The sequence below is a fragment of the Vulpes lagopus genome, chromosome 7, assembly GCF_018345385.1.
Source record: "Vulpes lagopus strain Blue_001 chromosome 7, ASM1834538v1, whole genome shotgun sequence".
NCBI classification, from domain to species: domain Eukaryota; kingdom Metazoa; phylum Chordata; class Mammalia; order Carnivora; family Canidae; genus Vulpes; species Vulpes lagopus.
Window position 1 is genome coordinate 93,793,766 of NC_054830.1, and position 25,575 is coordinate 93,819,340.

Below are 25,575 nucleotides of genomic sequence, written 5' to 3' on the forward strand. Positions count from 1 at the left end.
TGATTCACAATATGAGCATGATAGATTTTGTCAGTTTTAAGAGAGAGATGAGAGAACTTGTGGGAAAGTATGCAGAAGTGTTTAGTAGATAGCAAGTGACAGTAAATTCTTCACAAGCAAGGGCCTTTTGGATCAGGGTTAAGAAGGTATTTAGATGGGGCAGTGTAGAGTTGGCCGGGAACTAACAGAACATGGGCAGTAAGTGTAGACAGCAGGGGCAGGTTGTCCTGTCCTGCACCAGCTCTACAGAAGCACCGGTGTTGAGGCTGTATTATCCACACCACCTTCATCTTTCAAGATCTCCACTCTGTTGAAGGCGGAGATGGGAGAAGTTGGGAGTACTATGGGTTGTTGACAAGATCCATTCACAAGGGTGGTTTGAATGGGAGGTGGTTCTCATTAAAGTCTGGGGGCATGAATGGGGCATCCTTCTTCTGGAAGATTCATGGATAATGTTTAGGCAGCTATTAAGAGATGGCTGGCGTCCAGCACTTCAGTTTCTCTGGAAGGATTATGTGCTATTCCCTGTCCATGGCAAGGGATGCCATGCAGGCTTTGCCTTGGCTTTCAATAGATCCCACCTCTTCATCTGGTCTCTCCTCCACCTCAAAATATTTCTCTCTTTCCCATTAGGGCCCTGACTTCCTACAGGAAGACAAGGAGCAGCTTCACCCTCTACTGTTGAGAAAGAGCATGATTTCCTTTGGATCTACCTTTTTGTCTTTCTAGATCCAGGGTCGGCAAACTTTGTAAAAAACCAGATGGTAAATATTTCTTTTGTGGGCCATTGAGCCAAATCAGGAATATTTCTACAAGTTTTTTGCCAAATTTTAAATTTTCCTTATAGACACTGAAATTTGAATTTTATGTTTTGTGGGTCATGTAATAGTCTTAATTTTTCCACTCATTAAAAAATGTAAAAACCATTCTTAGCTTGCTCGCCGTACAGATGGCGAGCTGAATTTGGCCTGCAGGCATTAGTTATCTGACCTTTGTTCAGGAGCCTAACCTGGAAGAAAGTAAATCCCCAGAACTTGTAATATTAAGTGTCCTGCAGTTGAAGATGCTCTGATTCACTCACTCATTTACTAGAATGAATGGGAAGAGGTAGCAAGCACGGGAAAGAACAGCAACATAGGACTGCCCATACTTGAAGCTATTTCCCCTAACCAGGCAGTGATGTCTGATTCCAAACAACGCACCAGAGCAGTGTCTCCTGAGCTTGCTTTATGAGCAGAATCACCTGGCTTCCTGCTAAAACTAGAGTCCCAGACCAGAGATGCTGATGCAGGTGGCTCCTGGGCAGGATCTGTAGTGATTCTGGGGATCAGGTTAGCCACGTGCTTGGGGGCGGCTGTTAAAGAGAGCAAAGGAAGCTCCAAAGCTCTGCTTCTGAAAGTGTGCCCCCCCCGGCTGGGCAGCAGCAGCAGCACTCACACACTTGCTAGGCATACAGATTCTCTACTCACCCCAGACCTACTGAATCAGAAACTCCGGGGTGGGGGGTGGCAATCTGGTGTTTATTAAGCCAGGTGATTCTGATGCCTAGACTTGATCTCTAAAATTGAGAACCACAGCATCCTACTAGCATCTGGAGAAGTGATTAAGCACCCACCTGAGCACTAAAGGCGGAGGCATCAAGGAACCGCTTTGTTCTCAGAATGTGAAGTTGATGGGTGGGTGGAGCCAAAGATATTGATTTCTACAAGGAAGATCTGGGAATGGTATTTAACAGTAGCCGTCAGAAAGTGAAAGGATGCCTTTCTATAAGTAGGGGGAGCATCATAGGTCCTAGAGATAGAACATGACGCCTGATGGCACGACCGTGGCGTTTTAGCTCTTTTGCACATGTGATCATGGTGTTTGCTGACTTGCACACCAGCAGGTACTCCAAAGGCGTCATGACCTTCACTCTGCTGTTTTTCTACGGTCCAATAGGAGACCTTTGTCCTGGGCCTGCCAGGTGAGACTCTGGGAGCTTCCTGATCTCACAAGCGGCCCTTGTGACATCACTCCACCCCGAGGTGCCGCTCCCGTCCCTGGTGACGTCACAGAGGCCCCGCAGGTCCCCGGGCAGCTGCTCCAGGCGCGTGGGTCGGCGCCTGCAGAGGCCTGGGCAGCGCGCGCAGGGGGAGGTCACCCGGGCTGGCGCGCGGTCCACGCTCACTGCTGCTCTTGTGCAAGGCCAGCTCCCGGAAGGGAACACATGACCGGCCTTTGCAAAAGGGCCATTTAAGTTTGCTTTGGAGGAAATATTCGGAGCACTTGCCAAGGCCCTCGAGACTCGGTGCACCCGCGAGAGGAGCGTGGGGCCCAGGAGGCGGCGGCTGCAGGGGATGCTCTGCGCGGACATCCAGGCGGCGGGATGGCCCCGCTGAAGAGGAAGTGCATCTGTGACCTGTGCACCTGCGGGTAAGGGGGCCGCGCCCTGGCCCAGGACCCAGGCGCCTGGCTTTTCAGATCCTGAGAGCTGGGCTGAGACCCCAGCCCGTGCTGCGTGATGTAGAAGCACCCCGGTGGGGTCGCCCATTTGTCAACCCTTCTTAGGCTGCAATTTTGGCAGCTAGAGTTTGGTGCAGCCGTGTTGACTCCATCTGGGTGAGCAGGTCTGGATCCTCAGGACTGTAAATGTGCTCCTTCACCCGGAGCTGCAACAGAGATTGAAAACCCACCAGGCCCCACCTGTGTGTCCTTCTTTCCTCGCAGCCCAGAAAGGGTGAAAGATAGAAACCCTTGGCCAGGTTGGGAGGCATCTGGCTGCTTTGATTGGACTCACTTGGAAGGGGATAGAATGGGACAGAGGAGTCCTTTACTGTAACAGACTTCCTCTGAGTGAAATCACTGCCACTTTGTCAGAGAAGCATAAGGTATTTAGAAAACCTGTTTCCCACTGGTGCAGAGTTGAACAAGAAGAAGGAAGGGAAATCATTTTGCCACTCTCCTGCTGGCCAGTTCCCTTTAAGGACCAATCCTGGGTGAAGTTCCACAAAGGCAGGTGGTCCCAGGGAGGACCTGAGCTTCCCTTAACCTTCTGTGGCTGACCCCTCCTGTGTTTCAAGGGATCTGGCCTGTTCCTTCCACTTGCTTCCTGGACGCAGCTGATAAAAGGCTAGGCCTAGGGCCGGTTCTCCTGGGCTGTGGCTAACAGTGGGATCTTAGGGGGCTGAACTCCTCTAGGATCCTTAGAGAAGGATTAAATGAGATTACGCGTATGAGTCTCCTGCTACTAGACTCACTTGATCTAGTGTCACATCTTGAAATACCAGAAAGTGCTTGCCCGCTGCAGAGTGCTACATGAATTTGGAGAGGGCTCTGGTAGTGGGGAGAATTAAGAGGAACTCTAAAGACAGGGTTTGAAACCTTCCACATCTTCCACATGTCTGGAATCACTAGATGGTCCTCAATTTTGGCTGCTCGTGAGTGTGCCCTGGGGAGCTTGAACACTAGATCAATTGCCCAAGCTGTTAAGCCATCCTCCCTGTGGGCCGGCCCCACGGGCAGTCTTCAGGGAATTCCAATCATTTCTGGGACTGGGAAACACTGATCTGGATCACATCTGTGCATGAGCCTTGCTTTGAAGCATTGTTAGGTGGGACGAGAGCAGTATTTTAGTCTAGGGCTACTTTTGCACATGCCTGAGGCAAAGTCTCTATGGCTCCCCCTCCTCTGGGGGCCCTTGACATCACCCTCCTGCCTCATCTTGAGGTAGTGAGATCTTCAGGTAGGATTCTTACTGGGGTCTAATGTGCAATGTTGTGGGCATAGGGATTGAAGGTGTATTTTCCCTCTTTGCACAGTACCTCATTGGTTAGGAAGGCAGGAATACTTCTCTAAGAGGTGCAAAGTGCATGCAGTGAGAAGTCTTCCTGTTGGAGAAGTGCTTCTCTGGATGGTGCTGATGACTCTGTGCTTCCTTTATCCCTGCCAGGGGGCTGTTTGCCATCTGGGGCGGAGTCTGTCCTTGGTTCTCTTTGCTTCCTCCTCATCCTGTGTCTACCCCTCCACTCTATGGTTTCAGTTGGGGTCTCTTGTCTGCCTCCTGTCTTTCAGTCCCTCTGCTTTTTCCTGTCTTATTTCACTTTGCAGAGTTCTTGTTGACTTACCTGGCTAGCTCATTAACTTCAGTCCTTGAGCATTCTCTGTTGCTCCATTGTCCCAGTATCTGTCCCATTAATGGTGTCAGCAATCTTCCATTTACCCTGGATTGAAAAAATAGGAATCTTCTTCCTCATCCCCAACATTTCATCATTTCCAAAGTCTGGTTTCCTTGTCCTTTGTGGTCTTTAATTGGTTCCTTCTTTTTCTTCCCATTGTTCCCTCCTTGGGTCTCCCATTTTTATGTTTGGAAACTGATCCTGACACACCTTTCTCACTTTGTCTTCCACGATTGCCTTACATAAAACCACTCCTCGAATTGGATAGAGCTTCCTGACATTTTCTGAATGGACTTCATGGCCTCCTGCCTCTGTTTCTTGCCCTAGTCTGCCCTCCTCCAAATGCCTGTGTCCCTTCTTCCGGCTGTGTGGCCTTTTAAAGTCCTATCTTGGTTGCAAGTCTCCATTAACCCAGCCCTGTAGCTCCTGATCTTGGTTTTAGTTATATGTCTGCATGCTTTATCCCTACTCATTTGATTGTATATACCTGGGAAGCAGAGACCATGTTTTCTTTTTTTGTGTGCTATATAATATTAACACAACATTCTCCATTTGATGGTCAAAACATAGCTGTTTTGAGTAACATGATTTTTTGTTTGTTTGTTTGGATATGCTGAAATGGACCAGGAAGACAACAAAATCTATAGCTGTGCTGTCCAGTAGGGAAGCCACTAGTCACATGTATACTTTCACCAAAATTAATGAAATAAAATGAAAACTTCAGTTCCTCATTGCACTAGCATAATCTCAAGTGCTCAGTAGCTACCTGTGTGTTGTGGCTACTCTACTGGACAATGCAGATGGGGGTCCTTTTCATTTTTGCAAAAAGTTCTTGGACAGTATTGATGGAACCTCATTATTTAGAAGTCCTCATCCTCCTCACCACCAATTAAATCTGCTCAGAGGTGGGTTGGGATGAAATAAGAGGAATTTTCTAGGTGTTCTCTAAGCTCTAGATTCGATAATTTTTGACTTTTCCAGCCTGGAGTGATGGGAAAAAATCATGAGAAATCTGGAGGAAAAATGTGTGTGAAGAGCAATCTAGTTGCCGGAGGAGAGAGAGTCTTTAAGTGGGAGAGGAAGACTGGGGTTTCTGACGGAGTCATTTGGTTTCTCTGGGCTCCTATTCTTCCAATTCTTCTGCTTCTCCTCCTCTTCTTCTTTTTTTAAAGACTTACTTATTTGAGAGAGCAAATGCGTGTGAGAGAGCATGAGCTGGGTGAGGCGCAGAGGGAGAAACAGACTCCCCGCTGAGCAGGGAGCCCAACACGAGGCTCAATCCCGGGGTTCTGGGATCATGACCTGAGCTGAAAGCAGACACCCAACTGACTCAGCCACCCAGACACGCTCCTCCAATTCTTTAAACCAGACTTAATGAGGTTCTTGTACAGCTAGGGAGGCCCACACCTCCTTCCTCTCCCACTTCATCTTCTCCCAAAGACTAGGTTTATGCAGAGAGTTAATTCTTCTTTCAACTGAAATTTCTGAAGACGTGGTTCTTGTTAGTGGGGAGGCTTGAGATGCCCAGGGAGCTGGAGAGGAAGGCTTCCTTGCTGCAGGAGCAGCTGTCAGAGGCTCTGGGCGTGGACAGAGCTCTTGAACGAGTTCTTCCTCTTGGCCACAAGATGGCAGCCTTCTCCCAACCAACTTCCACAGCTCCTTCAACCAGAGACCAGCCTAAAATGGAAAAGGAAACCTTGGAGCTTTGGGTTTTCCTTTAATTTTTTATAGATTTACCATATTGTCTTCTAAAATGAGCAGTTAGATTTTTAAGGCCAACAGAGCTCAGGAAGTGGTATACCTTGAGGAGTAGATCACAGATTACAAAGTGATTGTGTTTCAAATATCTAAATCTAAAAATGCTAACCACTCAAAAAAAAAAAAAATCTTAATGAGCCTTGCTGGTTTTAACAAAGCAGACCTATTTTACTGTATCAAGCTCAAGGCTCTCCACAACAGTCTGCTTGATAGTCAAAATTTGGCAATTGGAATTATTACCCTGAAATTGTATTTTCTTTTCAATACCATCAGTCCCAAATAAATCAAACTGTTGATGAGTTGAAGAAATACAGTAAGGTGAGGAGTTAACATTTTTTTCCCCACCATCCTACAACTTAATTATACGGACAACAAAGCTCTATTGGGATTGGAGTGATTTTTGTATATGAGAGAATAGTATTTCCAATTACATCTCAGTATCGCCAGCGTTTCATGTTATGGAAAAGATGCTACTCTTTACCACCTTACATTTATATAGTGTTTAAAAATTGTAAAAGCACTTTCTCATAAATTATTATCTTTCTAGGGGTCCCTCTACGAGGGAAGTATTGCTTAGTTTGGAAGTTAGACTCCCTGATCTTAGCTTCTGTTCTCCCTGTGGATGCTTTTGGTTTACTAAGTTATGCTCATTCCAAATTATTAAATTTGAAACTGGAGTTGGGGAGGGCTGCAGATGAAGTAAAATGTCAGCTTTTTAAGATTGAATGGGATCTTAATGGTTACTAGCTCTTTTATTTTACAGATAACACAACTGAAGTCTTGAGATTCATCTTAATGAACCAGAACACATTTTGTTGAGTTTTAGACACAATTTAGGTCAATTAAATTTTATTTATCTAGTGTGTATCAGACAGTGTAATAGATATTACAGTTCACAGGGGTGTTCAGCATTTGAGCATCTGCCTTTGGCTCAGGGCGTGATCCCAGGATCTGGGGTCGAGTCCCCACATCAGGCTCCTTGCAGGGAGCCTGCTTCTCCCTCTGCCTGTGTCTGTCTCTGCCTGTGTCTCTGCCTGTGTCTCTGCCTGTGTCTCTGTGTCTCTCATGAATAAATAAATAAAATCTTAAAAAAAAAAAAGATATTACAGTTCACAGGCCATGGTCTGTTTTCAAGTCACACACTGACACACACACACACACACACACACACACACACACACATATATATGAATGAGTGTGTGTGTGTGTGAGAGAGAGAGAGAGTGTGTGCGCGTGAGTGTGGAGACAGGAGGAGGGGCAGAGGGAGAGAGAGAGAGATTCTCAAGCTTGGGTGTGGAACCTGATGCAGGACTCCATCTCACTACCCTAAGATTGTGACCTAAGCAAAAGCCAAGAGCCAGACACTCAAGTACCCCCAGGTCCCCCTCACATTGGGCTATTCTTGACTACAGATTGTAGTATGAAGGCTCCTGTAGAGTTGAGAAATGTTATCTGATATAAAAAGGGTGTAATTCTTAAAGCCATTTAGTCAAGTAATAAAAATAGCGAATCTCTCTCCTGAGATTAAAATGTAATAATGTTTTTTTCTGAAATTCATGTTAAAAAAAGTTAATCAAGGGGTTGATATAGCTTGCTTTTATATCTGATTATTTTATGGCTTGCCGTGTGCTATTTTAAAAACTTTGTGCAATCTTGCAGAAAATTCCAGGACTGGGTAATGTATCAGGAAATATTTATGTAGCATTGGTAGTATGTGCAGCATTTCATAAAAAAGGTAGTCCCATAGAGGACTTGTGAGTTGTTGAAAAGGATGTGGATTTGGCCCTTTCACAGAGCTTGGGGAGGAAGGGGATCTCAGGGGCAGTCATGTATCTGCAACTTAACTCAGTTATGTTAACCAGGGAGGAACTTGTTATTTTAATTTTGGAAAATATTTTCTTCACATTGATGGAAATTTCCTTAACCTTAGATTTTATTTTCTTAGAGTCTCTGTTACAAATTAAGAGGAAGGAAAAAAAAATCAAGGAATTGGTTTGATATTACATGTTTCAAGAAGAATTCTTGTTTTTAATTTAAATAAAATTGACTTCATAAATTCTGATTAAGAAAAGACAAAGAGCAGCTTTTAATAGATGCTTGCTGGTGACTTTTTATCTTTGGCAGAATCCAGATAGAGGAGCCAAGGTGGGGGGGAGGTGGAGAAAAAAACCTCTTTTACTCTAACGTTGCTCTAGCATTGAATTATTTTTATTATAGAATTTATGTTTTTCATGTAATGAAATGCTCTTTAAAAAGTATGGCATCTTTGTGGTATCAGAATTAATGTTTAATCATCAAAATATAGCTTTTATCTTATGAGTATAATTATGTATAATGAGTCAAATTTCTGATAGGAAATTAGAGCACAACTTCATAGTAACTCAAATTGCAGCAGTTAAAACGATCTACTCAGTCTTACAGTCTACAAATGGATCAGTTTAGAGTTTCGAGTACCCCTGCTCTAATTCCATCTGCTTTGGGCAGTTTTAGACTCCTTTCCCTTTATTGATATTTTGGACTGACCTTCTGATTTATAGTTCATTCATTTAGATGACCTCTCTCCTGGGGCGAAGAGTAGCTAAGCTTCCAATAAGACCAATAAAATAAGTGCTGTAGGATTTCAGAGAGGGGAGAGCTCCCTTTGAGAAGGAGTAGCAGGAGGAGGCTGTAGGAAGAAGAAATTACTTGCCCAGGGCATTGGGCAAGTGTTACTTAGTTTCAAGCCCTGGTCCTGCCACTCTGAGCTTGTGCGGGTGGTTTAATCTATGTGTAAAATAGGGATGATGACAACGCCTTATTTGTAGGGTAGGTGTGAGGACTAGTGGGGAGGAGAGCACATACAAGCACTTAGGAGCTCTGAAGGAAAACTTTGGGGGCAGGACTGTCTATACCAGCTGCAGGGGCATGGCGGCATAGAGATGTGGATATATCGTATCCACATGCACACTGAAGCCTTTAGAGGGAGGTCATGCCAGAAGCTCCATGGAAGTAATTGCACAGGCCTCCTAAATGTCTAAGAATGTGACCTGGGGCAGCAAGGCAGTCACGGATGGATGGATCTGAGCAGGTGAATAACATAGAAAAACCTTTTTCTCAAAAGAGCAACATCCCTTCTCTCTCCTCCCTCTCCTCTTCGTCTTAAATAACCAATATCTGAAAGTCTGCTGTTTGGTTAAAACTCCCAGATAGGGGCAACCTGGGTGGCTCAGCGGTTTAGTGCTCCCTTCAACCCGGGGCGTGATCCTGGAGTCCTGGGATCGAGTCCCATGTCGGGCTCCCTGCATGGAGCCTGCTTCTCCCTCTGCCTGTGTCTCTGCCTCTCTCTCTCTTTATTCATATTTCTCATGAATAAATAAATCTTAAAAAAAACCCCAAAACTCCCAAATAGATTTGAGGTTTGCTAATATTTCCTTCAAGGTATCTTCATTCGATTCTTGTCATTTTTCTTTATTCAACAACGTGCTTATGGTTTACTATGAGTGGGAGGCAGCCGAGTGTAGGAGTTAGAAGCACAGGTCCTGAACCAGACCACCTGGGTTCAAATCCCAGCCTTTGTTCTCCCCAGCTGTGTCGTGTGGGGTCATTTTACTACAGAGTCTTACCTTCTGTGTGCCCTTGTGTCCCCCTCTGTAAAATGAAGATAATAGACCCTCATAGCGTTCTTGTGCGGTTGGAGTCAGTACCAAATACACAAATAGAACAGTGCCTGGCAGAGGCAGTAAGGCATAGATAAAGGTTATTAAATCACCACAAAGATGCCGGTCTGTGCTCTAGATAATGAGGTCCTGGGAGGAGAGAGCTTGAACACTAGGGAGGGGTATTAATTCTGTTTATTAACTGGCAGGTAATGAAAAATGCTCTGCAGAGAATTCAGACAGGGTGATGTGCTTAAGTGCTTGGGGAATTTGATTAAATTCAGAGGAGAGACATGGTTTGCATAGACCATCTGCTCCTTACACAAGTGGGAAGGCCCTCTGCCTTCTCAGGGATGCCTCCACTTTGGTCAAGCAATGGTTCTACTTCTCAAGTTCAGACCTTAACATTAAGGTCTAATGTTTTAATTCAGTTTAGAGCTTCCAAGTCTTCGGGTGCCTAAGGGATTAAAGGCATCCTCACTGCCTGACATATATTACTGTTCCATTCTATCCTCTTCCTTCCTGGTTCCTGCAAAATGACTTTGTTTTTTTTTTTTTTTTTTGCAAAATGACTTTGAAGCATCTGTGATGGTCCTTCCCTCTTAAAGGAAGGCTGCCAAGTTAGCCACATACCCAAAATGTACGGATCTGTTTGGGTCTCCAGAATATCCCAAAGCCACTCATTCTAATGTTAACAAATTGAGTTAGTGATGCAAGGAAAAAGTTAAATTTCTGCCTGTGCTGTTCAGTTATTTAATTTTAGAAGCCTTGTCCTGTATGTGATTATTTAAAAAAAAAAAATCGACCCTTTTCCTCCTTGCCGTCCATTTTTTTTCTTTAAGGTAGGATGTATTTCAACTCTGTTCTTCAGATACAGACAATCTATATAATATCTGAATAAGAGCTCAAAATGGAAAGCAGAAGATTAATTGTACATCTTGTTCTCTCTTACCTCAAATGAATAATGTCTGGGAAAAAACATGGGACAAGGAGTTAGAATGTTTGAATTCTGGTCCTGGTTTTGATTATTAGGTTTGTGACTTCATTTAGGTTCTTTAACATCTCTGGACTTTTAGAAATTAGTGATCATCGCTTGTCATTTGTTTTTTTGAGAACAGCCATGATGATAGGTATAAGGTGATATCTTGTGGTTTTAGTTTGCATTTCCCGGATGATTAGTGGCATTGAGCAGTTTTTCATGTTCCTGCTGTCTATTTAAGTCCTCAGCTCATTTTATTTTATTTTATTTTTTTCAGCTCATTTTAAACAAGAATTTTTAAGTTATAGGAATTCCTTATATTCCTATATTTTATATATAGGAATTCTATATTCTAGAGATTAACCTATTATCACATACATAGCTTACAAATATTTTCTGCCACTCTGCAGGTTGCCTTGGGAATTGAGAATGCAAAATGGTATAGCCACTACGGAAAACCATATGGGGATTCCATAAAAAATTGAAAATAGAACTACCCTATGATCAGATAATTCTGGCTCTGGGTATTTATCTAAAGGAATTGATATAAGGATCCTAAAGAGAAATTAACACCCCCTTGTTTATTGCAGCACTACTCCCAATAGCCAAGGTTTGGAAGAAGGCTAAATATCCATTGATGGATGAATAGATAAATATCCTACATACAATGGAAGGAAATTCTGCAATATGACTGCATGGATAAAACCTTAGGACATTCTGCTAAGGAAAATAAGCCAGTCACAGAAAGATAAATATGCATGATTCTACTTACCAGAGTTACCTAAAAAGTTCATAAAATTGATGAGTAGAATGGTGGCTGCCAGGGACTGAGGGGAGGGGTTAAGTGGGGAGTTACTAATGAATAGGCCTAAAATTGCAGTTAAGCAAGATGAGTAAGTTCTAGAGCTCTGCTGTACAATATTGTACCTATCAGCAATACTGTATTGTGTGCTGAATTTTAAGAGGGTAGATCTTTTAAGTATTACCACAATATACAGGGAATGGAGTCAATGGTACTGTAATTAGTGTTGAATGGTGGTAGAGGTAGGTACACTTGTGATGAGCATAGCATAACATATAGACTTGTTGAATCACAATGTTGAATATCTGACACTAATATAACATTGTGCGCCAAGTATAATTTTAAAAAAATCTCACAGGCTCTAAATTTTGAAAGAGGATCCCAGTTTTAAGACCTTCATTGCAGGGAGAAATAGGGGAACGCTTGTCAACCAGGGTCCAGGCACTAGCCTATCAACTTCTTAACACACTAATTTACATGCAGACTTTCTTATGTCCCCGGGTATATCTAAGACTCACCCTTACACAACGTTCCAGTAATTGCTTTGTGGTACATGGGGAACAGAGGCCCAGCACTCACAAATAAACTCAAGAAAGAAACCTATAACTTAAGTTTGCAAACAGATCAAAGACACATTTGAAAACAAGGGGAGTCAGGCATCTTTGAGCTCGCTGAGTGAACACTTGGAGCAAAGCTTTACCCTCCTGAGTTAAAAAAAATTTATGGACAAAAAATTATCATTAAAATTAAATGGTGGCAGACATGCCCAAGGAATATTGTTTATGAATCTTGTGATAGATGAATGTGTGGAGATGCAGCTAGTGGGCAACAGAACAATATTGGGATGGTGGTAATACGAGGAGCTAGTATCATGTTAGAAGCTTAGAGTATAAACAATGGGTATGTTCATCAGAGGAAATCAACTGCTTCCATATGTCCCCTGTCCATAGTATCTGATTTACTATGATATCAAAATTAGGTCCTGTGCATTTTCATATTGAACTTTTTGTTAAATAAGCTTTTAGAATAGTAAAAAACAAACAAACAAAACAAAAACAAACAAACAAAAAAACCAAGGGGAGTCAAGATATCCCAAAGAAGTAAGGGTGGGGGGAATGTCGAAGATGTGTCGAGTTAGTCATGATGGTGAGTCAGAGGAATAAAATACTAAGGATCAAAAAGTTCTTACCACAATAAAGTTAAAATAAAAAATTGATGCTCATCAGACAATGAGATAACCCCTATTCTCTGTAATGGAGCTTTCTGAGCCTAGTAATTTTCATCTCCGGTCTCTGAGATCTTCTAGAACCTCTGTTGGTGACCCTAGAGAAGGGAAGGAAAAGTGGAGATGTGTTGCAGGGGTGAGGAAGGATAGGTGTTCTATTGATTTTTTTTTTCCCCCCAAAATATTGAATGGGCAGTTAGAATGAATGTCTGTCTTAGGCCTCCTAGATTCTTGGGGACTTGGCTGATCCAGTTTCCTCTTGCTGTGCTGAATTTCTCTGCATGTCAGCTGTGTGTGGCTGCCCTAGTTCTAACTTTATGCCACTATTTAGGATAACCAAAGAGACTAATATACTATTTTCAAATCTCAAAAGGAAGAGGGGAGCCTATGATGTGGTTCCTCTGGCAGCTAGGGTCCTTTGCCTTGGCTGAGTCAGCTGAAATCTGGAGTCATGAGGTTCCACAGTACAGACTGGGCAGGTGGGGAGGGGGTTATTTGGAATAATAGGGGTTTGGGTAGAAAAAAATTAGAAGAAGAAACAAAAACAAATATTTGGGGCCCCTTGAGGACTCTTGCCAAGATATTTTTATAGCTGAAGTTCGTGAATGATGGATTTGGTGATAATGTAACTAGGTAGATTCCAGCTCCTTGAACAAGTTTGCCCAGAGAGCCATCAGTTGATTGGCTTTTTGCCTGCTTGGAACAATATCACTAGCACCATGACACTGGACCCCACCATTAACTTTGTCTTGTTCAATGTTTTTAGCAAAACTTGGATGAAGATGTAGAAGTCCTCCTTATCAAATATACTGAAAACATAAAATGGGAAGAATATAGGAAGTGTGATAGATGACAGAATCAAGATTCAAAATTATCTTGATAGGCTGGAATGCTGGGCCCAAACCAAGCTGAAATTTAACAAGAATAAACATGAAGTTCTACATTGGGATGAAAAATCAATTATACATATTTGTAACGGGAGAAGTTTGTCTTGGCCATAGTTCATGAGAAGGTCTTTGGGTTTTACTTAACCACAATCCTGATGTGATCTGATGATGTGATGTGGCTACTAAGAGACATTAACGTGATTTCGGGCTGAATGGAAGTAGGGTGTCCAGGTCAGAAGAAATAATTATTCATTGAGCTTTGGCTTGGTCATACCACAATGAAGGATGCTTTTCCATTTGAACACTTAATTTTTTTTTAGAAAGTTTTATTTATTTGAGAGAGCATATAAACTGGGGGAGGGCCAAAGAGAGAGAGAGAGAGAGACAGACAGACAGACAGAATCTCAAGCAGTCTCTGAGCGCAGAGCCTGGCTTGGGATTCATTCTTAATGACCCTGAGATCATGACCTGAGCCAAAATCAAAAGTTGGACACTTAACTGACTGAGCCACCCAGGTGCCACTGGACACTTCACTTTTTAAAGGCTAACAAGTGACCAGGAGGGCTAGGTTGTGGGGGATGTATTCTGGAAGTGAGAAAAATTGACAAGATCAGGGGCTGGATAGATAGTTGACTAGTAACTGAAAGGCTGAATTCTGCAGGGGACGATCTGTACTTGTTATGAGTCAAGAGGGTAGAACTAAGATCACTGAGTGGTCACTTCATGAAAAATGGTGTGAGGTCAATACAAATTAAGAATTCTGCAGCAGGACACTAGAGACTTGAAGTGGACGGCCTTTGGTCCTTGAGCCAGGCATGTGCCTGTTGGGATGCTGTGGAAAGAATTCCTGCATTGGACAGGAGGTTTGACAAAATGATCTCCAGGGTCCCTTTCAACACTGAAAACCCAGATTTTTAAAAAAGGAGAAGAGCATTTATTTTAATATGATGATTGAACTTGAAAGACTATTGCAGAGCAAGGAACTATGGGTGCATGTGATATGAAGGATAAGCTGAGATCCATATGTGCCTGAAAAACCCAGGAAGTTAAGAGGGTTCTAAGGCATTTATATGTAATGCATTAAGCACATGTGCGGGCTCCAGCCTCCCGTCTCCATCCACTGCTCCTACGGAACCTGTCTTTTCACTTGGTGTCCCTGCTTTTCTGAGAGCCCTTTAATAGCCTTTGGGTAATGAATAAAAATGCTTCATCTCTTGCTGCCCTGACTTTCCCTGATAATGTCTACATGTAGCAGTTTGTGTTTAGGAGGCTTTGGTGGGCTAGCCTGAGATATTAGGCACCACGTGAAGCAATGCTTTTCTGGGAAATGTATTTCACACTTCCCGCGACCAGTGTATGACTTTTGAAACTGATTCCACTCTAATACAGGGATGACCCATGATGCCCTTTCCTTACAACATTCTACTTCACACCACCTTGGAGCCTTTCTCAACTAGGCTCTGGGCTTGGAAGCCCTACTTGCTGCCAAAATGGCAGTTGCTGAAATTCGGATGCTTCCACGAATCAAGGCTTCCTATTTCTCTTCCACTGCTTGCTCTAGAAATGAATTTTATTAAGATGCTTTCTTCTCTAAAAGGAATTTGAAAAATCTTAAATAACATGATACAAGGATGAAAAATCTGGGGCATTAGTTCCGTGTTTTCTTTTTCTTTAAAATTTTTTTTAAATTTAAATTCAGTTTGCCAACATACAGTATAACATCCAGCACTCATCCCATCAAGTGCCCTCCTTAGTTCCTGTCACTCAGTTACTCCATCCTCTCACCCACTTCCCCTTCTGCAACCCTTTGTTTCCCAGAGTTAGGAGTTTCTCGTGGACAATCATCAATAGTTCCGTGTTTTCTGTCCCAATAGTGTACCTGCTCTGAGTCCCCACCACGTGTGGATTGAGGGCTGCTATTTTGCTCTCCCTACCTTTTCAAGTTTCCAGTCTCTGTATGAGAAGGTGCAGGAACCAACTGTGGGTATTTTTCAATGATGATGCTGGTACTTAGGAAAGCTCCCAGAATGGTTCTATTATTCAGAATTCTTGGTTCAAGCAACTGAAATGGACCCTGGCTGGCTTAAGTAGACTTAAACAAATGAAGCAATAGGACGGTTGACAGAATTAGTAGGAAGGCTGGAGAAGCAAGGATGGAGGATGAGAAGCCAGAGCCACAGTCCAGATGACTCTCTGGAGACCATCTGGTGAGGCTCTTGCTAATGGCCCCTTGGGACTGAGCATGCTACACCTGCAGCTACTACCACTGGACCTGCCAGGGTCCCTGCCCATGAAACAACTTCTTCACTGTTGTCCTAGTTATCTTATTTTTGCATCATTTATTCTACATTAGCATTTCTAGAGCTTCAGGTTTGCTAGGATTTGGTCACATGCTGAGGCCTCGCTGTGGAGCTGGGTGTTGGCTTCTCCAGCGGGAGATGGGCTGTGCCTCTCATAAGGTTGGCATGGTTGGGAATTCCTCAACCAAAGGAAGGGCTTGAGAGGTTAAGCAGCTAAAAAACAAAACAAAACAAACCAAAAGGCTTAAAACTAGTGTTTAATTTTCTGTATTCATTTATGAAAATAAAACACTGAACTTAGGTTAGAGCAGTTTCTCAACTGTGGCATAATTTGATGTTTTTGTTTAGAAGCCTGTCTTGTGCGCTGTGGGATGTTAAGTAGCATTCCTGGCCTCTATTCACTAGATGTCCACGGCACCTATACAGTTCCCTGGAAACATTTTTTATTGTTCTGTTGCCAAAAGTCCTGTGGGTTGTGGGGAGAGCCCTAGTTGGAGAATCACTGGGCTAGAGGCTTTCTCAAACCATGGATTATAATTTGATAGCCTTGCAATAATGGATTTATCACAAGAATGGATCTTATACTCTTGTCCTTGTAGAGAGACCATGCTTTCCCCATGACTGTGCCCTTCCCCTGAATACAGACATCTGAAATTCTAGTATTAAGAATCACCTGGAGAGCTATTTCAAAGATGCAAATCCTGGGCTTTGCCCCCCATATAGTTTGACTCTGTGGGTCCTGAGGCCCAGGAATCTGCAAATGTTAACAACCCTGGTGATTCTTTTTTTTTAAAATTTTATATATTTATTAATGAGAGACACAGAGAGAGGCAGAGACCTAGGCAGTGGGAGAAGCAGGGAGCCTGATGCGGGCCTTGATCTCAGGACCCCAGGATCATGACCTGAGTCAAAGACAGATGCTCAATCACTGAGCCACCCAGGCACCCAACCCTGGTGATTCTGATGCAAGGTAGACTATGGACCACATTTTGAAAACAACATGAAGCTATTTCATTGAGTATCGACGCCAGAAACTAAAGGCATATGTTTCTTCAAGGAGAAGAGATGCAATTTTAAGGCTTTCAAACTTTCCAGTCATTGATGAAAAAGAAGCCATGTAAAGATGCAGTCTGTTTTACAGGAATTTTTTTGGCTAGGGTTGTTTGGAAGTAACCTTGACAAGTGATGCCGGCGCTCACCAGGGACTCACTCAGGGACTCCTTAACCTCAACAGGTGCAGGGAACACGGTCCCTCAGCCTCACTGCTCTGTATCCTTGCGAGAACCTCCGAGGCTAAGTCCCATGTTCTAACTGCACGGGGCAGAGGAGGCATCTGGCAACATTTGCGTCAAAGCTGTGGCCCTCCTGGGTCTCTCCACCCCTCTCTCAGGAAGGCTGAAATCTAAACAAGCAGGTTCTGTCCACTGACCAAGCATCTTGTAATTTTGTACCATATTTCAGGGGGCTCGCTTGAGCTACGGGGTCCTGTTTTCATTTCTACTCTAGCGGGCACTAGTCACAGTGCTAGTTCTGACAGCCAGTACTCTGAACAGCAGATCATGTGGCTTTAATTCAAAGCCTTTGGTAGTTGTCTACTGATCAAAGAACAAACTATACTTGTTTAAGCCCCCACCCTGCCTTTCCAGCTATTTCCTACCATGCATCCTAAAAGTCAGGGTTCCCAAACCGTGCTGACACCGTGTAGACTAATTCTACTTGGTATGTGAAGTAGACTAACAGCCTGTATTCCAGACTCACCAGAAGATTCTATGAATCTTCTGATGAATATAAGGTACCCTTATATATAATATATATAAATATATAACTATTAATTTCCTAAAAGATAAAAATGATTGCTCACATTCTGTGAACTCTCCTGATTTTTAAAAGCCTGGGCTTTATTTCTCTTGAAAAACTAAACAATGTGCCGGTACCATGCCCATGTTCCTAAATGGTATTTTCACTCCATACTTGGATAAAGTTAAGGGGAAATACTGTGAAACTTCATCTTCCTAGTTCCCACAAGAGGGCAATATAATCTCTAAAAAAGTAAATGGAACTGAAATTGCCAAAGCTGCTAGCTTGACTTTGTTGCTGAAGTCAACATGTTTGGGAGCCTACCTGCATTTCGTAGGCCAAATGGGCTTCGAGCTCACTGGGAGCTACTGTTATGCACACTTTCACAAACTCCTTCCCTTTGGGCTGGCTCCTCTCCAGCGTCTTAATTCGGTTCCTCTGAAAACCAGTTTGAGCTAAATGTGTGCAAACAAGGCCTCCAGTTAGTTTCTGGAGCCACCTTTGAGCTTCGATGGAGGTTGTGGAAATGTGGAGGCCTGAGGAGGCAAGGTGCTTGCCAGGGGAATGCTCCATTGATGGGGACAACCTCGCAACCTGCTGCTCCTTGGTTGTGCTTCTTGTTGGCACAGGATCATACTTTGTGTCAGCACCCTGAGCCCAGAGCAGTCACCCTTGGGTGTGCCTTGATACTAACCAGGCCCACAGAGCCAGTGTGTTAACCCCCGTGCCTATTTATTAATTTAGAATGTGACATATCTGCAGAGGGGGCCTAAAACCTTATTTTTGCTGGCTAGTGTATACTTTCCCTTTAGAAAAATTAACAGTAGAAGCCAAAATATAATCACAGAGTAGCTTGTCTGAGTTCTGAGCAAGGGGAGTGTTAGGCTTTGCACATTTGGAGGTCCCACTGTGATTTTCTGGTGCTGCCTCTTGCGGTGAGGGGCTGACTGGGGCACCTTTGTTGGCCCTCCTTATAGAGGGTCAGTGCTGTGGGTGCCTTGACATGTTTCTTAACTTCAGATCTTGTTGGTAATGCTACTATTTTGGTTTTAGTAATTTTTTTTTTTTTGGTTTTAGTAATTTAGATCAAAGTATTTGGGGAGGGCTAGGGGTAAGGTACCTTAGCACTTCTACTTCTCCTACCCCAGGAAGTCTGAGACATTAGTGAACATAGTGAACAACACTAGCTCTTAAGCCCCATTAGATAACTAAGTGCAGATTAGTGAAAACAAAGTTGCCAGGTCTTACTTTCTCTATTGGTTTTCTTCTCTTTGCTTGCCTTTCATTAAGACAACAAAGTAACTCTTCTGCCTCTCACCTTGTGTCCCTCATTTCTTCTTCATCCCTACTTATGCTGCTAAGATTTGAAATGGTTCAGGAGGCATGTGAAATATGGAAAATGAGGAAGAGAAAGCAGAAATGGTATAATTGGGTCTTGGGTTTTTGAAAAATTTTTTTGTAAATTTTTTTCTGCATCAGTTTGGGTTGAATAACCTATCTATATTCCATTATGGAAAGCTAATACTGAAATATATACACAGTTGATCCTTGAACACGGGTCCACTGACACATATTTTTTATTTCAATACATAGGTATATTACTATGAATTTTCTCAACATTTTCTTTTCTCTAGCTTTATTGTAATAATACAGTATACGGGGATCCCTGGGTGGTGCAGTGGTTTGGCGCCTGCCTTTGGCCCAGGGCGCGATCCTGGAGACCCGGGATCGAGTCCCACGTCGGGCTCCCGGTGCATGGAGTCTGCTTCTCCCTCTGCCTATGTCTCTGCCTCTCTCTCTCTCTCTCTCTGTGACTATCATAAATAAATAAATAAAAAATTAAAAAAATAATACAGTATACGATACATATAACATACAAAATGTGTTTACTTATCCATAAGGCTTCTGGTCAACAGTCGGTGATTAAGTTTTAGGGGAGTCAAAGTTCCATGTGGATTTTTGACTGCGTGGGGGTTGGCAACCCAAACCCTGCCTTGTTCAAGGATCACTTGAACAAAAGAATCCTTTTTTTTTTTTTTTTAAGATTTTTATTTATTTTTTATTAATGAGAGATACAGAGAGAGAGAGGCAGAGAGAAGCAGGCTCCATGCAGGAAGCCTGACGTGGGACTCGATCCCGGAGTCTCCAGGATTGCGCCCTGGGCAGAAGGCAGGTGCCAAACTGCTGAGCCACCCAGGCATCCCAAGACTCCTATTTTTTTTTAAATTTTCTTTCTTTTTTTAAATTTTTATTTATTTATGATAGTCACAGAGAGAGAGAGAGAGAGAGAGAGAGAGAGAGAGAGGCAGAGACACAGGCAGAGGGAGAAGCAGGCTCCATGCACCGGGAGCCTGATGTGGGATTCGATCCCGGGTCTCCAGGATCGCGCCCTGGGCCAAAGGCAGGCACCAAACCGCTGCGCCACCCAGGGATCCCCCAAGAATCCTATTTTTGAAAGGATTTAGGTTCCACTAGTTTGTTTATAGTAAAGGATATTGACTCAGACTTGGGTCCTAAAATCTAAGTTCACTCTGGGCACACAAGAAATTTAAGGCTTGTCAGGCAAAATTTTTGGTACCTTTTTTTTTTTTTTAAAGATTTTATTTATTCATTTATGATAGACATAGAGAGGGGGAGGGGCAGAGACATAGCTGGAAGGAGATGCAGGCTCCATGCCGGGAACCCGATGCGGGACTCCATCCCGCGGCCCCAGGATCATGCCCCGGGCCAAAGGCAGGTGCTAAACCGCTGCGCCACCCAGGCTTCCGCAATTTTTGGTAACTTTTAAAATGTACTCCATTTAGTTGAAAGGGAATCTCCATGTGTTCCAAGGTGTGCCTCCTTCGGTTATATTTTGTTGGTAACATCACCCATGGCCGTGGGGTTCCTAGTGCAGAGCCAAGGAAGTGACACTGTGGTTGAACCCATTTCTGCCTCTCCCACCAGAGGGGGTGGCAATGGGCTCAAATGCCTCATTAGGTAGTTTTATAGGGTTTGGAGAAATAGGATAGTTAAAAAGTTATTTGGTACTGCTGTCTAGTCAGCATGTATTTCAATGCCTTTTTAATACTCTGAACTTCGCTTAGATTTCCTGGTGTTATTATAAGTGGAAGACTTAATCCCTATTTTTAAAGAGTTTAAAATCCATGCAGTTGGAATGTGGAGTAACACAATTAGAAAGCAATGCAGGACACCATATTGTAGTGCCTAGGTTAGAGATTCTGGGGTTAGACCTGAATCCTTTTTACCCTTTTGTGTCTTAGTTCCTTTATGTAAAATGGGGATAGTGTAAAGATTTTATGGGATAATGTATGTAAAATACTTAGCCTAGAGTCTTGGTATGTGGTTGAAAGTTCAGTATTTGGTTAGATGATCATAAATTTAAGTTTCTTTATACAGTTTTATTGAGAAAGGATTTCCCATTTCACTGCTCAAGTAAATCCCTTTGAAAGAAAATTTCCTAGAATACTACTATATAATATCTTGATTTCTTTATTAAGCTATTTTTTTCTTTTTAAAAAGATGTTATCTATTCATGAGAGACACACACAGAGAGAGAGAGAGGGAGAGAGAGAGGCAGAGACATAGGCAGAGGGAGAAGCAGGCTCCCTGTACAGGTAAGACTTACTGTTTTAGAGAGCAAGAAGGGGTGGGGGGGGAGAGAGAGAGAGAGTGAGCATGTGAGTGAGTGAGCAGGGGTGAGGAGCAGGGGGAGAGGGAGAGTCTTTTTTTTTTTTAATTTTATTTATTTATGATAGTCACAGAGAGAGAGAGAGAGAGAGAGAGAGAGAGAGAGGCAGAGACACAGGCAGAGGGAGAAGCAGGCTCCATGCACCGGGAGCCCGACGTGGGATTTGATCCCGGGTCTCCAGGATCGCGCCCTGGGCCAAAGGCAGGCGCCAAACCGCTGCGCCACCCAGGGATCCCATATCAGCTGCTTCTATTCTGGAAAATCAGCTAACCAGATATACATAAAGGGGAAAAGGATCTGCACTTAGGTTAATAATAAGTAAGTGACAACTTCAGTGTTTTGGGTGCTTAGAATCCTTTTGCTCTCATCTTCTTGGCCATATTCTAAAAGATTGGGGTTTCCAGGAATGTGAAACCTGGATATTGCAGTGTTTGTTTAGTAGGACCAGAGGTAGAAACAAACCAAACTAGTGACTAGTGTCTGGATTATCTTTTTTTTTTTTTTTTTAAGATTTTATTTATTTATTCATGAGAGACACACAGACAGAGAGAGAGGCAGAGACACAGGCAGAGGGAGAAGCAGGCTCCATGCAGGGAGCCCGATGTGGGACTCGATCCCAGGTCTCCAGGACCAGGCCCTGAGCCGAAGGCAGGGGCTAAACCACTGAGCCACCCAGGAATCCCCATGGATTATCTTTATTTCCCATCAAAAGAGAACTTGATGAAAAGACCGATTCATAGGCAGGTGGGAAATGTGGGTTCCAGCCCTGAGAGTGTCGGGGCTGCCCCTGGATGCCTCAGGGGTCTTCAGAGTCACTGAAGCACTTTAGACCCTCCCAGGAAGAGTAAGGTGCACAACGTGTACCAATGAACTTCGAATTCATGGAAGATTTTTCTCTATGGTGCATAATGTTTATTTGGTTAAAACAAAAACAAAACCTTAAATGGATTTTTGCCTCTTCAGAGAGTATTCTTTTTTGAGGTGATGGAAATTGCATGAGTAAAGGAAAATCTGACTGGCTTTGGTAATGAAAGAGTGTAAGCACGTCGGGATTTCTCACAGCTGTTTTAGTAGGCAGAGTGCTTCCACTTGGGGAATAACACCATGAGAAATCTCCATTTTCCCTGATGTTTGTTCCATTTCATTCTGTGTACTCCTCTCCTCGCAGATTTAAATACCAAATTGTTTCTATTACTTCACAGTTTCCACCTGGGGTCTCAGGAGTTCACACAGAGCCAAAAAAGCATCTGCAGTTTCCCCCTTTTTGCCACATCTTATAGCTGGGGGCTGCTTTTTTAGACTGTTTATGTCATCATCGCTGTATCTCCGGGTATTCCTGGTTGAGTTTTTAGTTTCAACTGAAACTGTAATCTCAGAAGTGGCATGTCTCCCCATGCCGAAAAGCCAACACCGCCGTGGAGAGTTTTCTGCTGTGAGGGTTTGGGGTGATTTAATTCTGAAAAATCCTTCCGTACCTCACTCATCTCTGCTGGGATTTTTTTTTTTCTTTTAATTTTTAAATTTGGCAGATTGAAAAAAAAAATCTCTGTAAAGATGATTATTTTTTTGCCCATAGATACAGAAAATAACTTCAGGATCATCTTGTCAGCATTAGGCTTTGATTCTCTAACAGAGAGGAAAAGGTACAGGCCATCCAGGGTCAATTCTGTCTGCCATTGCTGGCGTGGCACTGATTAAAATGGGGGCATCGTTGTTTATTTGAAGGCAAAATATGGATTTTTGTTTGCAAATAACAGTTGGCTGCATGTATGAATGAATTTAGCCATTTTGGCTAGATTGATCCATCAGTGAGCTGGATGATGAATTGCTTTCAGTTCGGGGGTTAATAAATTTTGGGTGCTGTGCTCAGCATTCGCTTAGCTGAGTAACTAAGTTGCACAAATGCTCAAAAGTGCTCCAAGAGAACATGCATGTCCTTGCAAAAGTCCCCAGCAGTGGCTGGAACACCAACCCTCTTTTCCTCCTTTGTTTCCCCCACCATGTGTAGGAAAGGTTTTTTTTTTCTCTCTCCCTCTAGCTTTATTGAAGTATAATTGACAGAATTGTGGGATATTTAAGGTGAACATCACAATGGTTTGATAAACATTGTGAACAGATTCTTCCCCTTAACACATCCATCACCTCACATTTATCTTTTCTTACGTGTGTGAGGCATTTAAATTCTTCTCTGAACAAATTTCAATTCTACAATATAGTGTTCTCAACTATTAGTCACCCTGTCATACATTGGATCCTAGACCTTATTCATATTGTAGCTGAACGTTTGTACCCTTTTACCAGCCTGTCCCTGTTTTTCCCACCTCCAGTATTGTTGAAAATGGTGTAGTTTCCTTCTTTCTCATGGCTGAATAATATTTCTTTGTGTGTATGTATGTATTTATATAAATATATACACATATATGTATAATTCATCTCTGGTGGACACTTAGGTAATTTGTATATCTTGGCTATTATGAATAACGTTGTAGTGAACATGGAAGTATAACTATCTCTTAAAGATCTGGTTTTCATTTCCTTTTGGTATATACCTCGGAGTGGAGTTGCTGGATCATAGAGTAACTGTATTTTTAACTTTTTGAGGAACCTCCATACTGTTTTCCACAGTGGCTGTGCCAGTTTTCTTTCCCTCTACCCTCACCGCCCCTTCTTGATTTATCCTGCTCTTCACCCTGTGACCTCATGCATGGCCTGAGTGGGGCTGGAGTGACAGCCTGGTGAGAGGTTAAAAGGTCAGCTTGCTGGCATCTCAAGTTGGATGTGAGACTTGGGAAAATCTGTCCCAGATCCCTTTTGGTACTTGTTTCTCTTCTGCTTCTCAGCTTTCTACTTCCCCGTTTCTCCAGAGTTCAGTGTCCTATGACTGACTAAACACCCTCTTTGAGACCCCTACTCCTGTGTCCCATACTTCATGATTGCTTCTCCTTCTTTTCCTGACTTTCATACTCCCTTGTGCTGTTGGTAGTTTGGATTTTAGTCATTTGGCTGAATATTTAGGACAGTGGCACCTGGTAGGGTCTTAATACATTTTTGAATGAATAATTTGTCTATTGATGGAAAGCAATCTGACTAAATGAATTAATCCACATGAAAATACAAGGTCCCAAACATTTCATCATTGCCATTTCAAGTATTACAGAGGATTTAGGGCTTGAGTATTTGTACTAGTACTTTATTATTTTTATTTCGGCAAGAGTTTTTTTTTTTTTAAGATTTTATTTATTGATTTACTTGATAGAGGATGCACAAGCAGGGGCAAGGGCAGAGATAGAGCCAAGCCCCGAGTCAGGCCCCAACCACACAACCCATGAGATCATGACCTAAGTCGAAACCATGAGTCTGATGTTTAACTGACTGAGCCACCCAGGTGCCTGCCCTAACTCTTTTTTTTAAATGTAGGCTCCATGTCCAGCATGGAGCCCATTGCAGAGCTTGAACTCATTATCACCCTGAGATCAAGACCTGAACTGAGATCAAAAGTTGGATGCTTAACCAACTGAGCCACCCAGGCACCCCAGCAAGAAAAAACTTTGAGAGGAGATAGCAGTTTATGGTTAAAAAGGTTTATAGTCTTCCAGGTTTCTTTAACAAAGACAATCACCGTTCCTGATTTCTTTTTTTTTTTTTTTTTTTTACCGTTCCTGATTTCTTATGTATCTTTTTGAGACTTTCCATAAGTATACAAACGTATATTTACATATTGCACCCCGCTAACATATAAGAGACATGCTTCTTCCTTTTTTTTTTTTTTTTTACTTTTTGTTAAGATAAGGCCCTAACCAAATGGATCACCTCCCTCTCCCCCCTTAGCTATTCCCAAATAGGCCATATATTTGTCTTAAAAAAAAAAAAAAAACTCATTCCAAATTGTGTATTTCATATTATTTTTTTTTACACCACTTTGCTATTTGGATAAAGATTTGACTGTCTATGCCAGAAAACCTAAAATAACAGTGGCTTACACAGGATAAATTTTTTCTTTCACCTAAGACAAGTCTAGGGATGATAGGGCAGCTCACAATGTCAGGGACTCAGGCTCTTTCTAGTGCTTTGCCTCATGATCCAAGATTGGCTGCTGAACCTCTAGTCATTATTCCATATTCTAGGCAGCAGGAAAGAATGGTTTCTCCTAAGCCCCAAACCATGTGCTCTCTTTGTGGAGACCTCACCAGCAGTATCATACAAGACTTCCTAGCTGGCCCAGCTAAAAATTGGGGATTTTATGGCCACCAAAGAAGAGGAATATAGATATTGGGGTAGATAGCTAGTATTTTCTGCCACCGTTACTCACCTCTTCAAATATGACAACCTCCCCTCCCCCATGGACTT

At 42.8% G+C, this 25,575-nt stretch overlaps 1 protein-coding gene across 1 annotated transcript in view; it reads left to right on the forward strand.

Moving 5' to 3' along the window:
• The first annotated feature begins 2,328 nt into the window (after positions 1–2,328).
• SAXO1 (stabilizer of axonemal microtubules 1) overlaps positions 2,329–25,575 on the forward strand; it is a 101,523-nt gene continuing 78,276 nt past the window's right edge. The window contains 1 exon segment of the mRNA XM_041763919.1: positions 2,329–2,412. Within this exon segment, the coding sequence (XP_041619853.1) occupies positions 2,366–2,412 (47 nt within the window). The 5' untranslated portion in view covers positions 2,329–2,365.